General features: G+C 40.5%; 1 protein-coding gene across 2 annotated transcripts in view; it reads left to right on the top strand.

Annotated features, from left to right (window-relative positions):
• The window catches only part of ATF6 (activating transcription factor 6), a 74364-nt gene that overhangs the window by 42444 nt on the left and 12533 nt on the right, over positions 1-19387 (top strand). The window contains exons 15-16 of one of the 2 annotated variants that reach the window (XM_057402420.1): positions 13990-14074; positions 15736-16874. In XM_057402420.1, coding sequence (XP_057258403.1) covers positions 13990-14074; positions 15736-15779 — 129 coding nt within the window. In that variant the 3' untranslated portion in view covers positions 15780-16874. Of the gene's footprint in view, positions 1-13989; positions 14075-15735; positions 16875-19387 lie in introns of those variants that run through there. The other variant, XM_057402419.1, reaches the window with a different exon arrangement.

The following is a 19387-nucleotide window of genomic DNA, read 5'->3' as shown; positions in this document are numbered from 1 at the left end:
TATTCCATCTATAGTTTCACAATGCTGAGCAGAAGGTCACAAAACTCTCCTCAGTGCCCTGGCCACACTCCCTAAATTTGGCTTAGGTTTGCTTGATTTGCTGTGTTCCTTTAATACTTCTGTTTTTCTTCTGTAACTTCTTTGCATCTGGGTTTATTTCTTAAATTGTTTCACAGACTGCTGTTGCTGCTTTATGGACTACCAGGCACCACAAATTCTCAAGCACCACACAAGGCTCATTCTTCACTTAATGAGGCAGAAAACTCCTTTAAATTTTTCTGACCTGTCTCAAAACACTTACTATTGCATGGGATGAATCTCCTTCGGGAGGTGCCTCTCTCCTTCTGTAGATGTTAAAGGAAGCCCAGTCAGCTCATCAGACTTCTAAAGCTGGAAAAAATTAATCTCACCCTAAGTGGGGAGATGAAAGTCTTCTATTTGCTCCAACCAGTATGTTTTAAATGTGGTTCAGAGCTGGCAAGTATCGATAGAAGAAAACATATTGCTCTCCAGGAAGAAAGGCCCAGCCTGAAAGCTATGGCCTGATCTGTCTTTTGAGTAGCGTGCAAGCAAGCATCTTTCTACATTTTTATCTTCCTGAGGCTGACCTTACACTCTTTTAAATCTAATCTGGTGCCTGTGATCTTCCTAATTCAATTGTTATGACAGGCAGGCAGTTAATCACATGCACAGATGGACAAGGAGTGTGATGTTTTTACACCAGTTTATACTCCTGTGTTTATCCTTTCTCAGTCAGGCTTCAGACGAGGATCCAAGTAAACTATTGTCACAAGAGAAAGCTTTCTTCTAGAGAAACTGCTGGTTTGGTCATGAAAAGTGCACAGTGCCTTGCCTCCATCACAGTGCTGTAAGTTTTGATGGCTTGTATGAATTCCCAGAGCACTGCAGTAAAAAAAAATAATGTGCTCTTACACTGTTCAAAACTGGATGATTTCTTCTCTTCCCTATATACACATGAGCAGCTTCCAGGATTTTTTTAGAATAAAAACCAGTGAGTAATTAGTTTACCACCACCAAAAAGGAGAGTTGCTGTTACCAGTGTCAGTTCCTTGGTTGCGCCTCTTCGTCAGATCTGTCCTTGAGCAATTTATCATGTTGGCAGAAAAACAGCTTAGAGTTCAGGGAACTCGCAGAAGAGTCTGGCAGTTGCCAGAGGCTGGCACGGAAGGTGCGAGGACTGAGGGGCAGAGGAGGAACCTTTTGGTTCTGGTGGCTGTGCTCAGCCACCTGTAGGATATGCTCAGCCGTTCTGAAGTGCACTTCTGTATGGTAGGTTAGCAGTGATTAAGGAGGAATCCTAAATGCCAGGCATCCAGGATCCTTTTTACCACCAAGTGTGAGTTAATCATGTAACTTATTTATGTCTTTTAAGACCATTTTCAGTCAGGTTGTTTCCTTATTTTGGTTTGAGGTTTTCTTTTTTTTTTGGGGGGGGGAAACATTAAAAGTTTATAGATGTTTTTTCCCTTAAAAAATGAAGTCTATAACTGATTTACATCTTCTTCAGCAACACTAGAAATTCAAATAGGGCAGACATTTGGCAAAAAAACTGGACTCAGAATTGAGACTTAGAAGTGAAACTTAGCTACAAATGTGAAGAGAAGGAAGCTCATCAGGTTGGGGTAAATATAAGTTATGTGAACCAGCGGGCAAAAAAAATGAAAGGAAACTTCATCTTCACACTATCTTGTTTCAGCTAAGATTATTAATAACAGAGGTAACAGTTTCTTTAACACTATTATATTGAATATCTCTTTAATTAGAAGAAACTATGAATAGTTGATGAAATCCTCAGCCATACAGATGTCCTGGGATATGCAGAATGAGAAACATCTTTCCAACAGGCATCTGTAATGCAATACACATTTCACAGATTAAAACGCTGCTGTCAAATTTGGATTCAGCACACTACATGTTGATATTAAAACCGTGTTGTCTCTGAAGTGACATTTTGTGAAAATCAAAAGGCAGTTTGGATTTGGAGCACCAGCCCTGGCCCAAGTGTGCCAGACCACCGGCCAGCCACTGGCAGCCTGAGAACTTTGCCTGTCCCTGCTGCCAAGACGTAGAGAGACCCACCCAAGACTGAGCTGAAGTCACTGCAGAGGTCTGGGTAAATCTCGGGGATTCAAGCAAAAAAGGCAGTCTTGATGCTGACTGAGAAGGGCGTTTGTTTCCTTGTTATCTGGTTGTGTTTGTTTTTATATCTCTCATGTTGCTTTATTCTTGTGGTTTTGACAGTGGCATTTGCATTGTGGGAAGTTATATAAAAGCATGCTTTTATTCAACTTTGGCAGAAGGTGGGGGAAACCGTTTTCTGTAGTGAAATCAGAGGAAGAGCACCCATTTCTTCAGGTTTCTTAGAGAGATGCTCCTAAAGCCACTTTACCCTTCAGTTACTGACATTGCAAACAAGATCTAGCAGCTTACTGAAAGTACTGCCTGTATTTATAAAACACTTTTCTGTGGGTGACCTGAAACATCATTTCTTGCCACTGTTGGGGAGGTGATACCTCTATTTCAGTGAAGTTTGAATTGCTGTCGGAGAGGATAAGAGGTATATTCAGGTGCATTGAGTGTATGAGGCTAAAGTATGGGGGACAGGAAAGAACAGCGGAAAAAGGTGCTTGTTGATCACAATATTCCTCGTTCAGTTTGTGTTGTGTGTGCTCTTTTGGGGCAATCTCCAGCTGGGCAGTAATTCTGGGAATCCAAAATTTGTCTTATGTAGAAGACCTGAGGTCTTGCAAGCAAATATAGAAACTCTGGGCTAACGTTTTGTCAGAGAAGCAAAGAATCTGGATTATGTCCTTTTTGGTTTTACTGGACCTTATTCACAAGCCCTACCTAAATTACATGTTTTTGCAATTACAGATTGCAGTTGCAAAACTAATAGCCTGCAGATGCTATGCAAAAGCAGAGCCCTGCTGCAGTGAATTGAAGAAGGAGGGGAATTTCTTTTTATGGGTAGTAGTAATAAAACAATTAATTCCTTTTGGGTCTTAAAACTTTGTAAATTCTACAAGGATAATTGACAGACTCTACTGGGAGTTACAGGTAAGCTGCATTTCTGTGCTTACACAGCCCATGGGAAGGACGGAAAATGTCAGAGAAACACTATTCTCAAATAACTTGGAGCAAACATGTCCCAGTTTTATGATGCTCATTTGACTGGGAGAGCCTTTAGAAGAAAATCTGATTCTTACCAAACATTATAGGAAGAACATTTCTACCAGTACAAGCTGGGATGTTTTTTTGTCTTCACCGAAGCCCAGAACTGAATCAGCTATTCATGTAGACAAACCTTTTCTAGTTTATCTTGAAATTCAACTGATTTCCACAAATAACACATGCACAAATTATGAAAGCATTTTCAGGTCCTTAAAAACCTTCCTATATGATTTTAACTAAAACTGTTTATTTAAACATAGAATTCTGTTCTTCACATCCTCTTACTTTGCCTTTAGGAATTTTTTTTTTTTATCTGCTGCCAAACCAAAATTACATCATAGCAAATGCATGCATTGTTCTTTACTTTCGGGCCTTGCAAAGCAGTTCTGCAGACAAGTTTAATTGGCTTGATTTCTGTCCAGTCTCTGTCCTGTGCCTTCCTTGTTCACATGTCCTTTCTTTCTCTTCCCTATACAGAGGTAAAAAGACAAAATTGGAAGGAAGAGTAGAAGAGTATGTTTATGATAGAAATAAAGTCCAAATGGGGTGCCTTCACATCATTCTCCGTTGCAGTCGGACTGGCTCTGCTGTGCCTCATGGTGTGCCTAATTAATGTGTACACACAAGTAAACTGTGATTTCCTGGAGTATTTCTGATACACAGGGGAAGGCTGATGGTATTTAGTGCCCCTTATTTAGGATGTGTTGCAAGTTAAAAATGAGATTCAGAAAGCTTGGATGGAAATGAGGCAAGTTCATCTTGGGTAATTCGCAGCAGGTGTTACTTTGTTAACAGGGTAAAGATAGATGTTTCAGTGGAACAGAAGGTTAGCGGTCCTGTCTTCTGGAAGTATGCTTGTATTCTGATTCCTGAAGGGAGACCAGGAGTCCTTCTCAGAAGCCACTGGGTAGTCTACTGCTTGGCTAACAGATACCTAATTACCAGCATATTTCAGTGTTATCTTAAGGCATAATTCTTTCTCTTCAGCCTTGGAAATTGAAGAGAGGGAATGTAAACCATGAAAGGTAGAAAAACTGTATAGTATATAATTTTTTTCCACCTTTATATGACATCTGCTTTACAGCTGCTTTTGGTGTGTCAGAGTAATACTTTGCATTATAGTCTGTTGTGTATTAGAAAGGTGTTGCATTGGTCTTCTCAAATCGTGATGGAGTAATGAGATTCTCTTTCATTTTTATTCTTGCTTTCTCAGTTGTAACCTTGATCTTCTACCTAGAGGGAACTGAGTCAGATACTAAATGAAACAAAGGGGAACAAATTAAGCCAGGAAGACATGAGTTCAAACCAAGGAAAGGAAAGCAATTCATACAATAGAAATAGATTTGTGGAACTTCTTGCCAAAATTCATTATAGATGCTATAAGCTTACATGTATTCCAGGGATGACTGAGAAGGTTCATGGAAGAGAAATCTACTAATAGCTATGAAATATATGGAAGTCACATCTTTGTCATAAAATGCCTAGAACAGTAATTGAAAGTGGTCGGTGGCTGGAAGACAGGTAGAGAAAAGTGTCATATCTGTACACACTGCTTGTTTCCATTTTAGCATGATAAGTTGGCTTTCCTTGGAGTCAGAAGAGGACAGCATCAGTTCTCAAGCAGCAGCAGGAATGTCCAGCCCAGGACAGGCAGGAAGAGGAAATCAGGAGCAGCTACAGCATCAGGAAAGCTTAATTTGCCTCAAGTCATTATGAAACTTGGTCTGCTTCTACACCTGGAAAGATTTTTTTTGTTCTAAAATAGAATCATATGTGACTGCTGTTGTGTCTTGGATCTTTTGGGATTCAAGGCTCAACACCAAGGAGAGGTGACCTGGATTAATGTCTATGCCTGAGACACTTGCAATCCTTAAAAAATCTAAACTAGATCACTTTAATTTGGCCTTTGATTTTTAGGTTCTTTTTGGTCTTTAAGGCAATGTAACATAATTTCAATCCAAAAGGAGAAGGGACAAAAAGTAGTTCTTGCTTTACTGGTATTTGCTGTCTCTGTTTGTGAACTGCACAAATGGACACACCTCACAGCAGGTTTCCATGTTTTTATTAGGTTCCATAACCTTTTGATTTCGCAAATCAGAAGAGATTCTTTGCCACTGGTCCTGCTTTACACCAAGAAAATGCTCCAAAGCTGAGCCTGGCTTATAAACAAGCAGCAGTGCTGCCATTGAAGGGAATGGCGGAAACTTCTTCCAAAGGAGGCATGTGACAGAGTGTATTTTCCATTCCTCTGAGGTCTCCGGGATTTTCACAGGGCTCTCTGACTCACAGTGAGGTGCTTTCCAGTTAGTTTAGTTTTGGAGCCCAGGCCATATCACATCTGGTAGTAGCTCAGCTGACAATAAAAGGCACTAAAGACTTCTTCATTAAAAGGTCTCTCATGTGGGAACTAAACTGGATAGCAGCTCCCTTTTCTGCAGGGACAGTGACCAGAAAGTGGTCCAGAGTGCAGTTAGGTGTTGCTTATAGAAATTTGTCTGAGAATGTCAGAAAGGTGTAATCTTACACTACAGGATATTTTATTGACTGTGGGATTGAGCTATTTCTGGTAAAACACTTAAAAAACATATCTCATCACTTCATTGCTGTATGCGAAGTATAGACCATAAAAACCACCTGTGCACAAAAACACTGGGATTGGAACAGCATCGGTGTGAATAGGAGCACTTTTGGCAAAAATACAAGCATTAAAAGAAGCTCTGTTCCCACCACTTCTGGGAGCTTTCCTTGTATGGGACAGTATCCCCCTTCCTCTACCCCCAAATAGGCTTAAAACTTTGAAAAGTAATTAAATTCCATGATTAGGGGTTGGAAGTTGAATTCTCGATTGCAAACTCTCTTTTTAAAGTATGCTGCAAAATCAAACTGTGTTAATACATGCTATCTAACCTCAAGTTTAATATTTGCAGAACTGGTACTCTTTCAAATTAAGTTAAATTGTTATTGTTAAACTCAAAGTAGTAAAACTACTGGAGCCTTCCAGGGTGGGCTGTCAAGAGCCAGTGAAGAAAGGCTGAGACCTTGTGAATTTTTATTGTGGGTTTTCTGTGGATTCCTTGCAGTTGTTATCCCATCTTTAACTTGCTCCCATGCTCATCTTTCTGTGTCATGGATTCTCTGTGACGATCCATGGTGGGGTGAGTAAATCTACTTGGATTTATAAGGTCTACCTTAAAAAAAAAAAATCAATTTTAAAAACAAGTTAAACAAGTTTACAGTTCATGGTGTAATGAGCAAGTGTTGTGGCTGAGTCACATTTTGCGTAGAGGTTTTAGCTGCTTTCCTCTCTCTTCTCTGCTCTTAAAAGTATCCCTGTGCTTTTCAGATGTAAATGTTGGATTGAAATGGTAGGATATCGGCAGTTTCAGAGGCACCCTCCCCTCTGTAGTTACTGTCCTGTTTAATGTCCACTTAGAGTAAAAACAGTGTTGCAGCAACTTCTGGCATTTTCAGAGGGACCAGTACTCTATCTAGTGTGGTGTATCCTCAGGACACCATATGGTTGCCATCACCCAACTGAATCAATAATGAAATTATACAGCCGTTTCCTCTACAAATTTGTAAACTTTCATACACCTCCTCTTTGAACTGACAGAGGAAACCAGAAACATACGCCAAGACCTGATTCTCATTTACACCATGATCTGTGCTGTGTGCTTTGCAGTGTAGGGGCCTGCCATGGTAAATGAGAATCAGCCCTTAGGCCATGAGTGCATTGCAGTAAGTTCTCTTCCCAGGAGAACAGCCTCTTCTTGTGTCCAGAAAGCTGCTGAAGTTCAGCCCTAGCAGTCTTAATGAAATTCTGGCATCAGAGGTACCGTTTCCCGGTCAGGAGTCACAAGCCAAAGGCTGCAGAACTGCTCAGTGCAGGTCCGGTGGCCTGTGTAGGAGATGAGGATCGAAACATCACAGCTCTGGCAACAGCCAGACAGCCTGAAACAATTATTTTGAAATTTTCTAAAAAGTGTAAAATCTGTGGTTTGTGAAAGACACGCTGATTCATTAGCTCTGTCAGTCCAGGGTTTTAGAAAGTCCAGCTTCTCAGAGGACTGTACAGGGCAGTCTCTGAAGTTGCATGCAGCTTTTTGGGCCTGTAAAATCACACTTTTGTTTCACACTCTGCATGGCTGAAAACATACCTCTAAAGAAGGTCCAGTGTGATCTTGCTGACCTGAAATCCCTGAAGATGTTCAGAAAGATAGGTTTGAAAAACAATACACAAATTTAATGAACAATGTTTTATGGTCAAAAAACCACCTGCTTTCAATCTGCCTCATCTTGAGATCACTAGATGTGGTCAGATAGTTAATAGATAAGTTTTTAAGATGTCAGGACATGTTGAACACTACCGAAAGTAGTGCTGTTAAAGAAAAATGGACCCCCAGCAGCTTTGGGAAGCTGCCAGCACTTCAGTGGGATATGGAAAGCTTCTCAGCCTGTATCAGCAGAGGTTGTAATCTGGTCCTAGAATCACAGCATGAAGAAATTGAGGCATGACTCCCTGTGAGACCTCTTAGTCATAAACAGAGATGAAAAAATGCCAGCTACAGTGTTTATTTACTGTAAGAAGTCTTCTGAAGCTGCCTGGACACAGTAGCCTTTGGCATACCAAAGTGCCTGGCTTTATTTGCCCTCTCTGCTCTGGCAACTTGGTTAGTTGCAATATTCTAGCACATAGGTGGTTTCCAAGGCAATGGTAAAGATCAAATCTCCTCATCAAGGCAAATTATGAGAACAGCACACTGAGGTTTTCCTTTGGTATTTTAATCCAGTCTCCTTGGAGCTTTTATTCCTGTAAAGTAACAAATGTCAGTTGTTTTCTAAAAGGTTATCCTTAGTTAACCAGAGATGGATCTCCTAGATGAAGTCTTTGTAAGAAGTGAGATAGGGTTTGTCTTACAGGAGTGGGTCACGTCTGTACTTTTCCAGGTACATGCTCTGAACCACTGGGAAGAGTCAGAGGCATGGCTTGCCCTTCGGAGGCATGACAAACAATGTTTACTTAGGCAGATGTGCTAACTACACTGTAACAAAGCCCATTTAAATCAAGTTACATTAGTTATTTTCTGATAGGTAATGCTTTTTCTCAAGATACTAGAAAAGGATTTTGAAAAACACTTATCCAAACCCTAAGCACAACAGCTCAACAAAGATCTAAGCAAATTGATTTGACAGATAAGTAACCTCAGGGATAGGAGGAAAGACAGCTCATGCTGAGAGTGCAGAGCCTTGGTGGGCTTGGAAATCCATTTCTTTGTTTCCTGTGCCAGTCGGGTATCCCTCAAATTGCATGCACATCTCTAACGTTCCCCATAGCACTGGTAATATTTTCCTCCAGTACGTGCTGCAAGGATGTTTAATGAAAATTCGTGGTATGCAGTGATGATGTTCTGTTTATATTTTTTCATTGTGAGAGTTAGAAACAATTATTTATTTTAAATGATGCCCAAAAGTTACCTAGAGGGGACTTTGAAAACCAAACCACATAGTCTGAAGCTGATCAGCCAGTTTTGGAATATTCAAATCCAGTGGAACAGGATTTCAATTGCCAGTTGATCGTGAGGGTTAGAGATACACAAGGCTCCAAAGCTTAATCCCTGTTAGAGCCCTGACAAGAGTGATCTTTTGTAAAACCCTTAAAATCTTTATTGCAGTTCTGTGCACTGTTGAGTCCAAAAGCAGATCAGCAGGCACTGAATTAGCCAGCACAGTAAAAAGATTGTGAGGAAATGAATACTATAGGGATGCCTAATTTTCAAGTGTTTACGGCTCTGGATAATTATGTTCTAATAATATAGTGTCCTCAATGTTTTGTGGTGGCAAGGACTCAATACATATGATTATTAATCAGAAGCTTAACGAGTAACAGCTTCAGATCTTATCCCCAGGAAAACATGTTTCTGTATCCCAAAATACTAAACTAAGGCAATGCATTTGTGGCTGGATTTTTAGTATCTCTGTGTTAATCTATCTGTCCATTTCATCTGGCTTCAATATCACTGAACTGTAGAGATGATCAAAAGAAAATGAGAATGCTGAAGCTAGGGTCTCATTTGAAGTATTGTCTTTCCAGGCTGATATTTTTCCAGTCATTCTGCCAGCAGTCGCAGGTCTGTATCGTGTATTTAAATTATCATCTCATCTAAGTGCAAAACTTGGTCCAGGCCAAGGCCATCTGTTGTTGGGTAATAGTTGTGATTTATTCTGCCTCTGGTTTACATTCATGCTCATGGACCAGATGTTGATTTGCAAGATTTGCTTTTATTCATTTTCAGTTTTGTACCATGTGTTAATATCACAAGCAGCACTTTAATTTTAGAATTTTTTTTGTCTAGTGTTTATATTTAGGGATGAGTAATAGCATCACACATCTCTCTGGGACACAGTTCAGCATTTTTCAGAACAGGGTAGGTTAGGAGAAACTATTTTTACATTTCAGAGATGCATTCAAACAATGTTACTATATGCCTAATTTCTTCCTAGTCACTAATTCATACACTCATTTATCTTGCATGTGAACAGTTACGCATTGCTTTCAAATTAAAGTTGTGAGCAATTTGAAGACTTGTGGGCTCAAGATTTAGGAAGCTAAATAGTAGGCAAAATATTTATGATGCTCTGCAGCATATCCGCTGCTACCTTCGCTTTCAATGTAGAATGAGGGTAGTTATGAAACTTTGCCAGTTAAGACTGATTGTCAGAGGGACACTCCTGCTTATAAAAGGTAAAGATTATTAGGAAGATGGATGCATTTCCTGAATTCCAGATTTTAAAAGATGGATCTTTGTAGTAGAGATTGGCAGTGTCCACCTTCTAGATGACGTGTGCATCTTGCACATTAGTTCCTGGTTGCTGTTTGGACTTAGAGCTGACTGGCTTTTAATATGGCTGTCTTGTCCAAAGTTGGTGTTGGAACACTGAAGAGCTGTATGGCAACTCCAGATTACATTTGAATACACAAATACAAGTGGAAATTACTTCATTGTCTCACTATCTGCTGTGGGAGCAGAATGCTCTGGGTCTTCCCTTTCACACTGTTCAAACTGCTCTGGTAAAACAGAGGAGTAGCAGGTGAATTGATACATTAACATACCACTTTGCTGTGTAGTTTTGGGAGGCATTTCAGAGTCTGGAAACTAATGGTAAGTTAATTCTCATGTGTTGGGTAACAGCACCTTCATCAACAGTGATTCCCTATGCAGTTTGTTTCAGATCCAGTGAGTTGATCTTGTCAGGTTGTGTGTGGAGGGATTGCTAGTAGCAGCGCACAGGTAATAGGTATCTTACCAGTTTCTTTCACTAATGGGATTTTGTGTGGCTGAGCAGGATGTGCTGGGTCTGCCATGATCTGTGTAAAAAAGATCACTTCGCTAGGCTAGACTAGATTATAATATTGGCATTTTATGTGTCTGTCCTCCTTCTTATATTCCTTTGGTTTTGAATGTCAGTAACTGTGGTCTAGAAAACAATGCTCCTTTTGTTTCTCTGAGTCAGGGAAAGAGACTGTCAGGGTGGGATTCATTAAATACAGCTTGAGGTGTTTGGATGTTGGTTGACCAGTCTGAACTAGACTGTTTTCATGAGTTACTGAACAGCAGCAGACTCCTCTAGAGCTCTTGTCTTCTCTAGTGCTGTCTTGGTGTGGAGCAAAATACTTGCTGGAGTTGCCCACCAGTTGACTGATCTAGTAGAAAATTACTTGCTGGTTTTGTTAAAGTCGGTATTATGAAGACAGAGAGCACACAGTCGTGGACTGCTTGTGTCTTCTTTGCAGCTCTTGAATGATCATTCACAGAAGTCTAAAATTAGTTGAGACTAAAGCTAAGTTCTGTTATTAAAAAAAAAAAAAAAAAGCAAACAAAAAAGCCAGCTTCTAGGTGAGATAGATCTAAAAAAAGGTGAATTTTGCATTTTACTTCCAAAGCAAGGTTTTAGAATAAAGTGTTGTTTTCCAGCAAATCAGTTTGGTGGAATCTGAACCTGTCTGGCACTGTTAATGAATAGTTTGACTGTGTTGTAGTCATGGAAATACAACTTGTGCAAGGTCAGTCTGAGCCAAGTCTTTTAATTTAACCATGATGGAGGAGATGCAGAGCTTGTAAAGGCCAAGTTGGAGGTGTTTGCACCGTCTCTGTAGTTACAATAGGACTCTTATGAGAAGTTGCTACTGCCTGTCTCTGTCCTGTGGACTGCAGAAAGAAACTCACAGGATCACAGAAATGGGTAGAGAAAACCTCTGCAGTGCCTAGCCTAGCTTCCTCTGTGAAGTGGAACTGTTGCTGACAATAGATACAGGCAGCCACGCCTTTGTATAGCTGGGTCTTGGAAACCTCCAAAATCCTCTAGCTCTCTGCTGACTTATTCCAGGATTACACCATGCTCTGCATGAAAAACTGTTTCTAAATATCCAACCTGAACCTCCCGTGGTGCAGCCAAGAAAAGGAACTGTGCAGGAGGAACTGGAGGAATTTTCCTTATTTCGGTGCTATCCAGAAATTTCTGTCATGACACTGATGTTTCTTTCTGTAGAGGTTCTCCAACTGTAAAGTTTTTGTGATAGTTCTTAATATAATTTATCCATATAGTAAATTAAAGTGCTGTTATAAGCAAAACTAAGCCAGCATCAATTAGTGTACCAATATTCAGATATGTTGGCAAAAAATAATAGTTATTTGTAATGATTCACAGGTCATCATATATGCAGTATTTGTGTTTTGCTGGGTTATGATATTATGGTCTCTCAGAAGTATTGAAAAAAGAAAAAAAGAACACAACAGGATAAGCATTTTTAAAGCAGTGTTAAAAATAGTCATCAAGTCATGACAAGAACATTGTTACAAAATCCGTTTTTAATGGACATCTTACCTTTAGACTGTTCTCTTGGGAACACTGAATTTCAAGAACAGTTTTTCTGTAAAGTTCATTGCCTGAGTGTTGTCTTAATGTCAGTGGTTCAAAAATGAAATGGGAATTACATATGTGGTCTGAGAATTATAGCAGAGTGGTTTTATAATTTTGGTACCAAGATGTTTTTAATTACAGTCATACATTGAAGTAAAGTTTTCTGCTTATGGTCAGTTCTTTGTTATTCTGGGGGATTTTTTGGTGGGAAAAAGAAAGAGTGATATTTCTGCAATGTATCTACAGAACATCTTGGTATATTTAACACTTATTTTTTTGTGTAACTCAGTTCCCTGAATCTTAGACATAACAATGTAGTGTTTAGATACTAAAATGGAGAAATCACAGTTACTCTGACATTAAGATGTTAACAACAGTGTCCTGAAGGAAGTCTTAGTTCATTCTGCCAAAAAGATAACCTTGGCGAAAACCATGAGTTGTGTGCTCATTCTTCGCCCTTAAGCTGGGAGCCGAAAAGCGGCATGTGAAGTTTCCAAGTCCTGGGTTTGTAAAATACCATGGGAGTTTTACAAATGGGAAAGCACAAAATGAGATGAGAGAATCAAACCTGGTTCTGCTTTTTAACCGCATGAGAGAGATGCTGACTCTTGAAAAGTGAAAGGCAGATGTCAGGGTCTGGTTTTGGATAGTTGTAAAAACTTCTTAGTGAGCTGGTCTCCACACGTTTGACACGGTGGCACCTGCCAGCTCTTGTTCTTCTCAGAGACACTGGGAGTGTATTTGGCATTGCTGGGACTGGGAGAGAGACAAACTCAGGGGCTAGGAAAATAAAGCTTTCCAGGTTCTTTGGGACCTGGAAAAGATAGTTAGCGATTGGAAGTTTTTTTCACTTAAAGCATGAGTTAGAAATTTAAACTCAGTTTGTCAATTATATAAACACACTGTTTTGTTCCTAATTAATAAGAAGTAGCAAATATTCTTCCCTCACAACTCTCACTGTGTAATGAGATGGTGCAGTGAAGCAACCTTCTGTCAGGTAAGCTAAGTTTTGAAGGGCGTGGGAAGCTTCCCTCATTGTTAGTAGCCTTTCTTTGGTCCATCCAGATCAGCATAGCACAGTAATATAGGATATGCTTGGACTGGCACTTTATGTTATATTACTTCCGTCGATAAGGGAAGACCCATATTTCCCCAGGCTGCAAGTTGAACAGTTTGAGTTCAGCAACAGCCGAAAAAAAAAAAAAAAGGCTGCATTTTTCCTTGCAGTTCAGGTCCGTATCCAGAGCATCTCCTGCAGATGCAGCTTCCATTGCTTAAACCCAGGGTAGCTAGTTTTAACACTGCTGTCGTACAGCAGTACCCAGCCACCTCACAGATGAGATAAGCTACTAAAGCACAGCTTTGCCATCAAACTTCCCTGGCAGGTTTTGTCAGCAAAACTCACAATTCACACCCTGTCACAACCCTGTCTGATACAGTCCTACTGCACAAAGCATGTGGGATAGGGCTTGAGATAGATATAGCAAGATGGCATTTATTTTATAAAGCAGACAGAACTGCAAGTAGAGGCTCCAGTTCAGCAAAGCCTGTAACCACATGTTTAAATATCACTGAAGTCAAGTTAAATTACTTTAATCATATACATAAGTACTCCGTTGAATGAGGGCCTAATAGTAGTTTCCATCTCTTTCCACATGATCAAGGCTTTTTCATATTCTGCTGTATGCGATAGGGATTTCTTCTTGGTTACACAGCCTGAGCAGCTGCTGTGACTCTTAGAAGACTTCCTCAACAATTTGAATTTGCTAAGCTGTCATAAATAGTTTTATATGGAATGCCTCTAAGATAGAATGGAAAGGAATTTTCCCAGCTCTACTTCCAGGGTAGATTTAACACATCTTTTCCTATGTTTTCCAGGACCACCTGTTATTGCCAGCCACAACACATAACAAGACCAGAAGACCAAAGATGTCTATAGTGTTGCCAGCTGTAAACATCAATGGTAAGTCCAAAATATGAAAGAGAATGATAGGAAAAAAAATTTCAAAGAGATGTGACTGACTTGTATGTGGAAACCAAATTTAGACTAAATGTCTATAGTTACAGCTTTGAAAAAGACATCAGACTGGTCATTACTGGGCCTTAGTTGCCAGGGTCCCTGCTGGAGTTGGGGTGCTGGTAAATCACCAGTGCCTGGTCACTGAGACTGTAATGAATGGCTGCGTGACTTGTCCAGCAGTTCGTGGTATCACATTCTAGCTCCTTCGAGGAGCTAGTGATTTATACACAGTCTCAGTGATTTATACACGGCTGATTAAAGGTTACTTGAATGTGTTCTATCTTCTCTAACTTGGTGGCTACAAAGAACCCATTTAGTGTGGAGACTGTTCTCGTTCTCATCCTCTCATTCAGGTTCCTCCTGCATCTGCTTAGCAGGCCAAATTCCTTGGCCTTACTAGCTTGTTAGGATACCAACTGCCTTCCGTCAGCTTTCTTAGCTGTTTACCACTGTTACACAGCACTCAGCGTGAGTGGGACCTCTCAGCACAGCTTCGTCAGGATTAATAATAATCATCTTACAGTGCTGCAGGACAGCAGAGAAAACAGCTTTGCAGTAGGGGCACAGGCTTATCAGCGAAGAGAAATGCTCTTGATATGTGTTTTAGTCCCACATGAGAGACGTGACCTGTATAAATGTATTATTAATTCATGTGTTGAGGGACTGCCAAGTTAGGACATATTTGGGGCACAGGGTCACTGTCACAGTCATCAAACACATCATGAACACTGTAACAGTATAAACTTTACTTTCTGAATATCTGTGCACATAGTGCTTCTAGAAAACTTGTGTGTTCAACAGTACAAGCAAATCATAAACTCAAATGTTATTGTTAAATTCAGGCATGCTGAAAACATTATTTTATGATGCAAATTTCCATAAACTAAGGAAAAAAAAGTAAAATCAGTTTAGGTTTTCAACATTTTGATAATTGCATTTTCCCATGCAGTACAGTAAATTCAGTGTGATAATCTATAGCTAGCTATCTTAGGGGAATTTTTATTAGATGGATCAGTATTATTTTTGGCATTTATCTGCCTGAAACTCCCTTTTCATGTCCATTACAAAAATCCTTTTCTGGCTGAGCCATAAATTATCACATGCAAACGGTCACTTTATCACTTAAAGAACAACCGCTGTTTCTAAATTGCGAAGTATTTCCTCTTAACATCTTACTGAGTCTTGTTTTACTTGAAGTAATGTTTCAGTTGTTGGAGTAAATATATTTTGGAAAATACACATCAGAAGCCAGTGACAAATCTTATCCTTGATTTATAATGAAACATTGTGAAATTTTATTTACTTGGGTTCTTTGGGAATTTTCTTCAGAACATCAGCATAATCCAGGAAATAAGAAAATGTCCAGGGATTCGGGGAGAGATGTTGAAACAGATGAAACACAAGGATAGCATTAAGTAAACAATGCCGTCAAACACTGCTTTGTCTATGACACGTAGCCAGGTATTAGGAAAAAATTTGCAAGGAACACAAGAGGCAGTAGGTAACTTGGCTTGATTTTTAATTTGGTTATTAGTAGATTACCTAGAGGACACGATTCCCTAAAAAGTTCTGCCTGGAGAAGGTTCCATTTTCTTTCTTTTCAGAACATTGCTCCTCCACCCTATTCTGCCTCCTCCGTAGGGACTGAGCATGTCCTGAATAAGCATCTGGAAGCTAGCTGACAACAAAGCTTTCCTCCCAGCTGTTCTTTGAAGCCCACCTTAATTTTTTGTCCACCTGCAGAGAGCTGGCTGCTAGAAGAGAATGGGTCTCCCTGGGAGGATTTGGCAAAACTTTCAATGAAAGGACTTGTCCCCTGCTGTCTTTTCTTATGCCTCAGCCAGGTCTCTGTGGAAGAACAGAAACCTTTTCCACTGCCACCTACTTGCCCTTCCTTTTTGTTGCCACAAACCTGGCAGAGGAGATGAAGGGAATGAAAGTGAATGTCCTTTTCTTTGAAACTCTTTTGGAACTTCATCATTTGCTTTCTTCTTTGGGATTTTTGTCTGTGTGCTAAAGTTTACCCATGACACTGTTTCCAAACATGAAACAGCTTACAGTTCAGTCGAGAACCCTTTGAACTGCTTGGTTAGTCTTTTTCCCAGCAGAACTGTCTGACTGCACTTTGATTATTTGAGTGCCTTCTGAGCTTAGCTACAGACTCTGCCTATAGTTGGCTTGAGCTGTTCCCACCACCACTGCAGGGACAAAGGGCAGGTATGGACAAAGATGACGAAGCAAAAAGAGTTGTCAATCACTGTCCTACATGACTCTGCCTGGATGTTTATGACATGATTCTGCATGACTGGTCTGGCAGTTTTCACCAGTGTACAAAGTAGAATCAAATTCATACTTTGAAGAGTTTTTCTTGGAGGGAAGAGTGGGGGTAAGTCTAGATAGTGGCAGTCCGAGTGCTTTGCAGATAATGGCAAATCTCAATGGAAAGGTTTGTGGTAGACTGGTGTGGGTATGTGAGCATGTATGCATTCAGTAAGATGAAAGTTTGAGAACAATTCTGTACAAACCAATAGTACATTACTAATGTTCAAGGCAAAAGCTTGATAAAAACTATTGAGTTGCTGTATGTTGGAAAGAAGTAAAAATGTCCATTACCTTGCAGCTTTCTCCTGTGTGCTGCTTCTGGTAAGACTGAATTGGCTTTGAATCATACTAATGTGAGCATGAGGATAAGCCAGCAAAAACCTCATTGAGGACTTATGCACAGGTGCACAGAAATAGGTTTAAATATTTAAATATATTTAATATGCTAACATGTTAAATACGTTAAAGTGTAAGTTTTTTAAGTATAATAACTTGTTACACATTGGTATGTGTTAATCCTCTCTCTTTTACCCTCTTTTCCTTCTTCCACGCCCTCTTCCAAGCCTCTTTCCAAGCTTGCTGGGCTGCCTACCCCCTGCCAGTTGACAGCCAGTACTTGCTGTCAGCTCCTCCATTTCTGCCTCCCCCAGTTCCCTCCCAGCCCTTTAGCCTTCTCCCATTCCGCTGCTGGCTGCTGCCCCTGGGTACAATTCTCCATTTTGCCACCACAGCCACCCATGCCCACATTTTGACCTTTCTCTGCCCAACAACAAAGCCCCAGCATTTGTGCACAAAAAAAGTGTCACTCACAGAAAATCTGCCTGATGGACCTTAGGGCTGGTGAGCCTGGAGAGAAAAAAGCAGAACTGGGTAGTCTTGGTTGCACTGTGTATGGTTTTGGAGGCACCATTGGTGTGCCTTAACTGAGAAGTTATTCCAGGAAGAAATATCTTTCAGTTTCTCATGGGAATGAAAGCCAACTGCAATTTACAGTTAAACTCCAGCTTTTGTTTTTAACCAAGTCATGTTTGTTATGCTGGATTGCAGCTATTATTTTAGAAATCTAACTATGCACTCGAGACCAGTTAAGTCTCCAGTAGATTTCATTCCTAAATTTGCTTTTATTGTAATTCGAAGTCTTGTTGGCTCATAACTCCAGGTCCAAATTGACATATAGGCAGTGCCTTTCTTGAAGTTTAAGTGAAAACATCTGCCATTAGCCTTCTATTTACTTAATTGCTGTAAAAAATGCAGTTACATGTAAAAAATGGGTTATAACATCAGTCTTTGTATCAAAATAATCTATAGAGTACAGCACAGCTAAGCCAGTCTCCCCTACCCCAGGCACAAGCCTTTTGTCCCTGTAGAATGCCCACAGCACACCATGCTACCAGTAGTCCTCTCCTTGCAGCACACAGAAGCGAGAACATAATGTACAGTCCTTCAGTATAGGCGATAGCATTCAACATTCAGCCCAAGAAGCCACTTTAATTACTAGATTTCTCCCTAGGATTAGGTTAGGTACTCTTGCAGCATGCACTTGCTCTTGGTAGGAGCAGCTGTAAACATCTGTGCAGATGTGTACTCACCATGAGTATTGGTGCCCTGAGCAGCAGCACAAAGACCAAACAGTCCTGTTTTATTCTTAGGGTCCCTATGCAGAACAATTCCCCATACGTAAAAGTCCTTCCATCACCTGCTCTCATTTGAGGGTTGGTGCCTGCGGAACAGTGAGAGGCCTGATGAAAAAGCCCGTGGTGAGATCTGAGGCTCATTATCTGGGAATTGGCAGCCATGACAATTTGAATTTTTTACAAATATTCTGAGTAGGTTTTTGGTCTAATGTCACACAGCGGGACTTGTCTTCAGTCTGCCTTTGACATAGCTGTGTGCCTGACCCTCTGTAACTTGTATGTTTCTGATTTCTTAAGGAGCCCTGTTCTCCTAAGGGTTGCTTTTTGTCATGAAGCATATCATGGAAATAGTCTCCTAGAGGCAGAAATGAACTGTGAACAAGATGCTGAGTTTTGCAAAATCCATGTGCTCTGTTGCTCTGTTGTGTTGGCCAGCCCCTGATCACGACCACTTCCTTCAGCCTTCCTTACCACCGTCATACTGATGTAACAGACTTCAGAAGTGCTATGAAATAATACATATTCTAAATAAAAAGGTCAATAACAAATCTAGTGTTAAGGCTTTTTGATCAAAACTGGAGTGATTTCTGCCACCAAGCATCATGATTATTTGCATGCAGTTACAAAGAATTGTCTTTCAACAGACAGCCTTGTGTAAGCCGCTCACAGATGTCCACGGCTGGTGGCAAGCTGTGAAAAATCCATAAGGCAAACAGAACCCACACGGGCTGAGAAGAAAAATACAAACAAAAGCTCTTTGGGAAGTAACAATGTTCTGTGAGTTCCCATGTCTTGGGGTTGAACAAATAAAGTCTCCAACTTCCTCTGCCTTTCAGGGTCAAGCAAACAAACGATGCCATTTCCATCTTTTGGAGAGAGAAGCAGGATTCCCAGTCAGTCATTGAAAGAGGAAGGTCTAAAACCATACATACCATTTAATGGCAGAGGACTTCCCTGAAGGTCACTGCTTAACATTTGGGTAGCCTTCTCTCTCACTTTGAATAGCTTCAGAATGGTTTCCAGGCGGCTAATGGCCCAAGCTTTCTCTACCTGTTGCTGGTTCACAGAATCACAGAATAGTTTGGGATGGAAAGGACCTTAAAAATAATCTTGTTCCAACCCCCTGCCAAGGGCATTTCATTCTTCTCATCATGCTTAGAAGCCAAGTCTTAGTCCCTGTGGCTCCTCCTCACAGCTGCTGTCCTTGGCCCCAGACTGAGAAGCTCATGCCACCCTAGTTGGTACATAGGACACATCTCCTGGCTACGCAAGCATGATCTGTAGAGGTACCTCTCTCTTT

The sequence above is a fragment of the Pezoporus wallicus genome, unplaced genomic scaffold (genome assembly GCF_028554395.1).
Source record: "Pezoporus wallicus isolate ANWC-B61680 ecotype Strahan unplaced genomic scaffold, APGP_CSIRO_Pwel_v1 contig_6665, whole genome shotgun sequence".
Taxonomy (NCBI): Eukaryota; Metazoa; Chordata; class Aves; order Psittaciformes; family Psittacidae; genus Pezoporus; species Pezoporus wallicus.
This window is presented reverse-complemented; position numbering and strand designations above follow the sequence as displayed.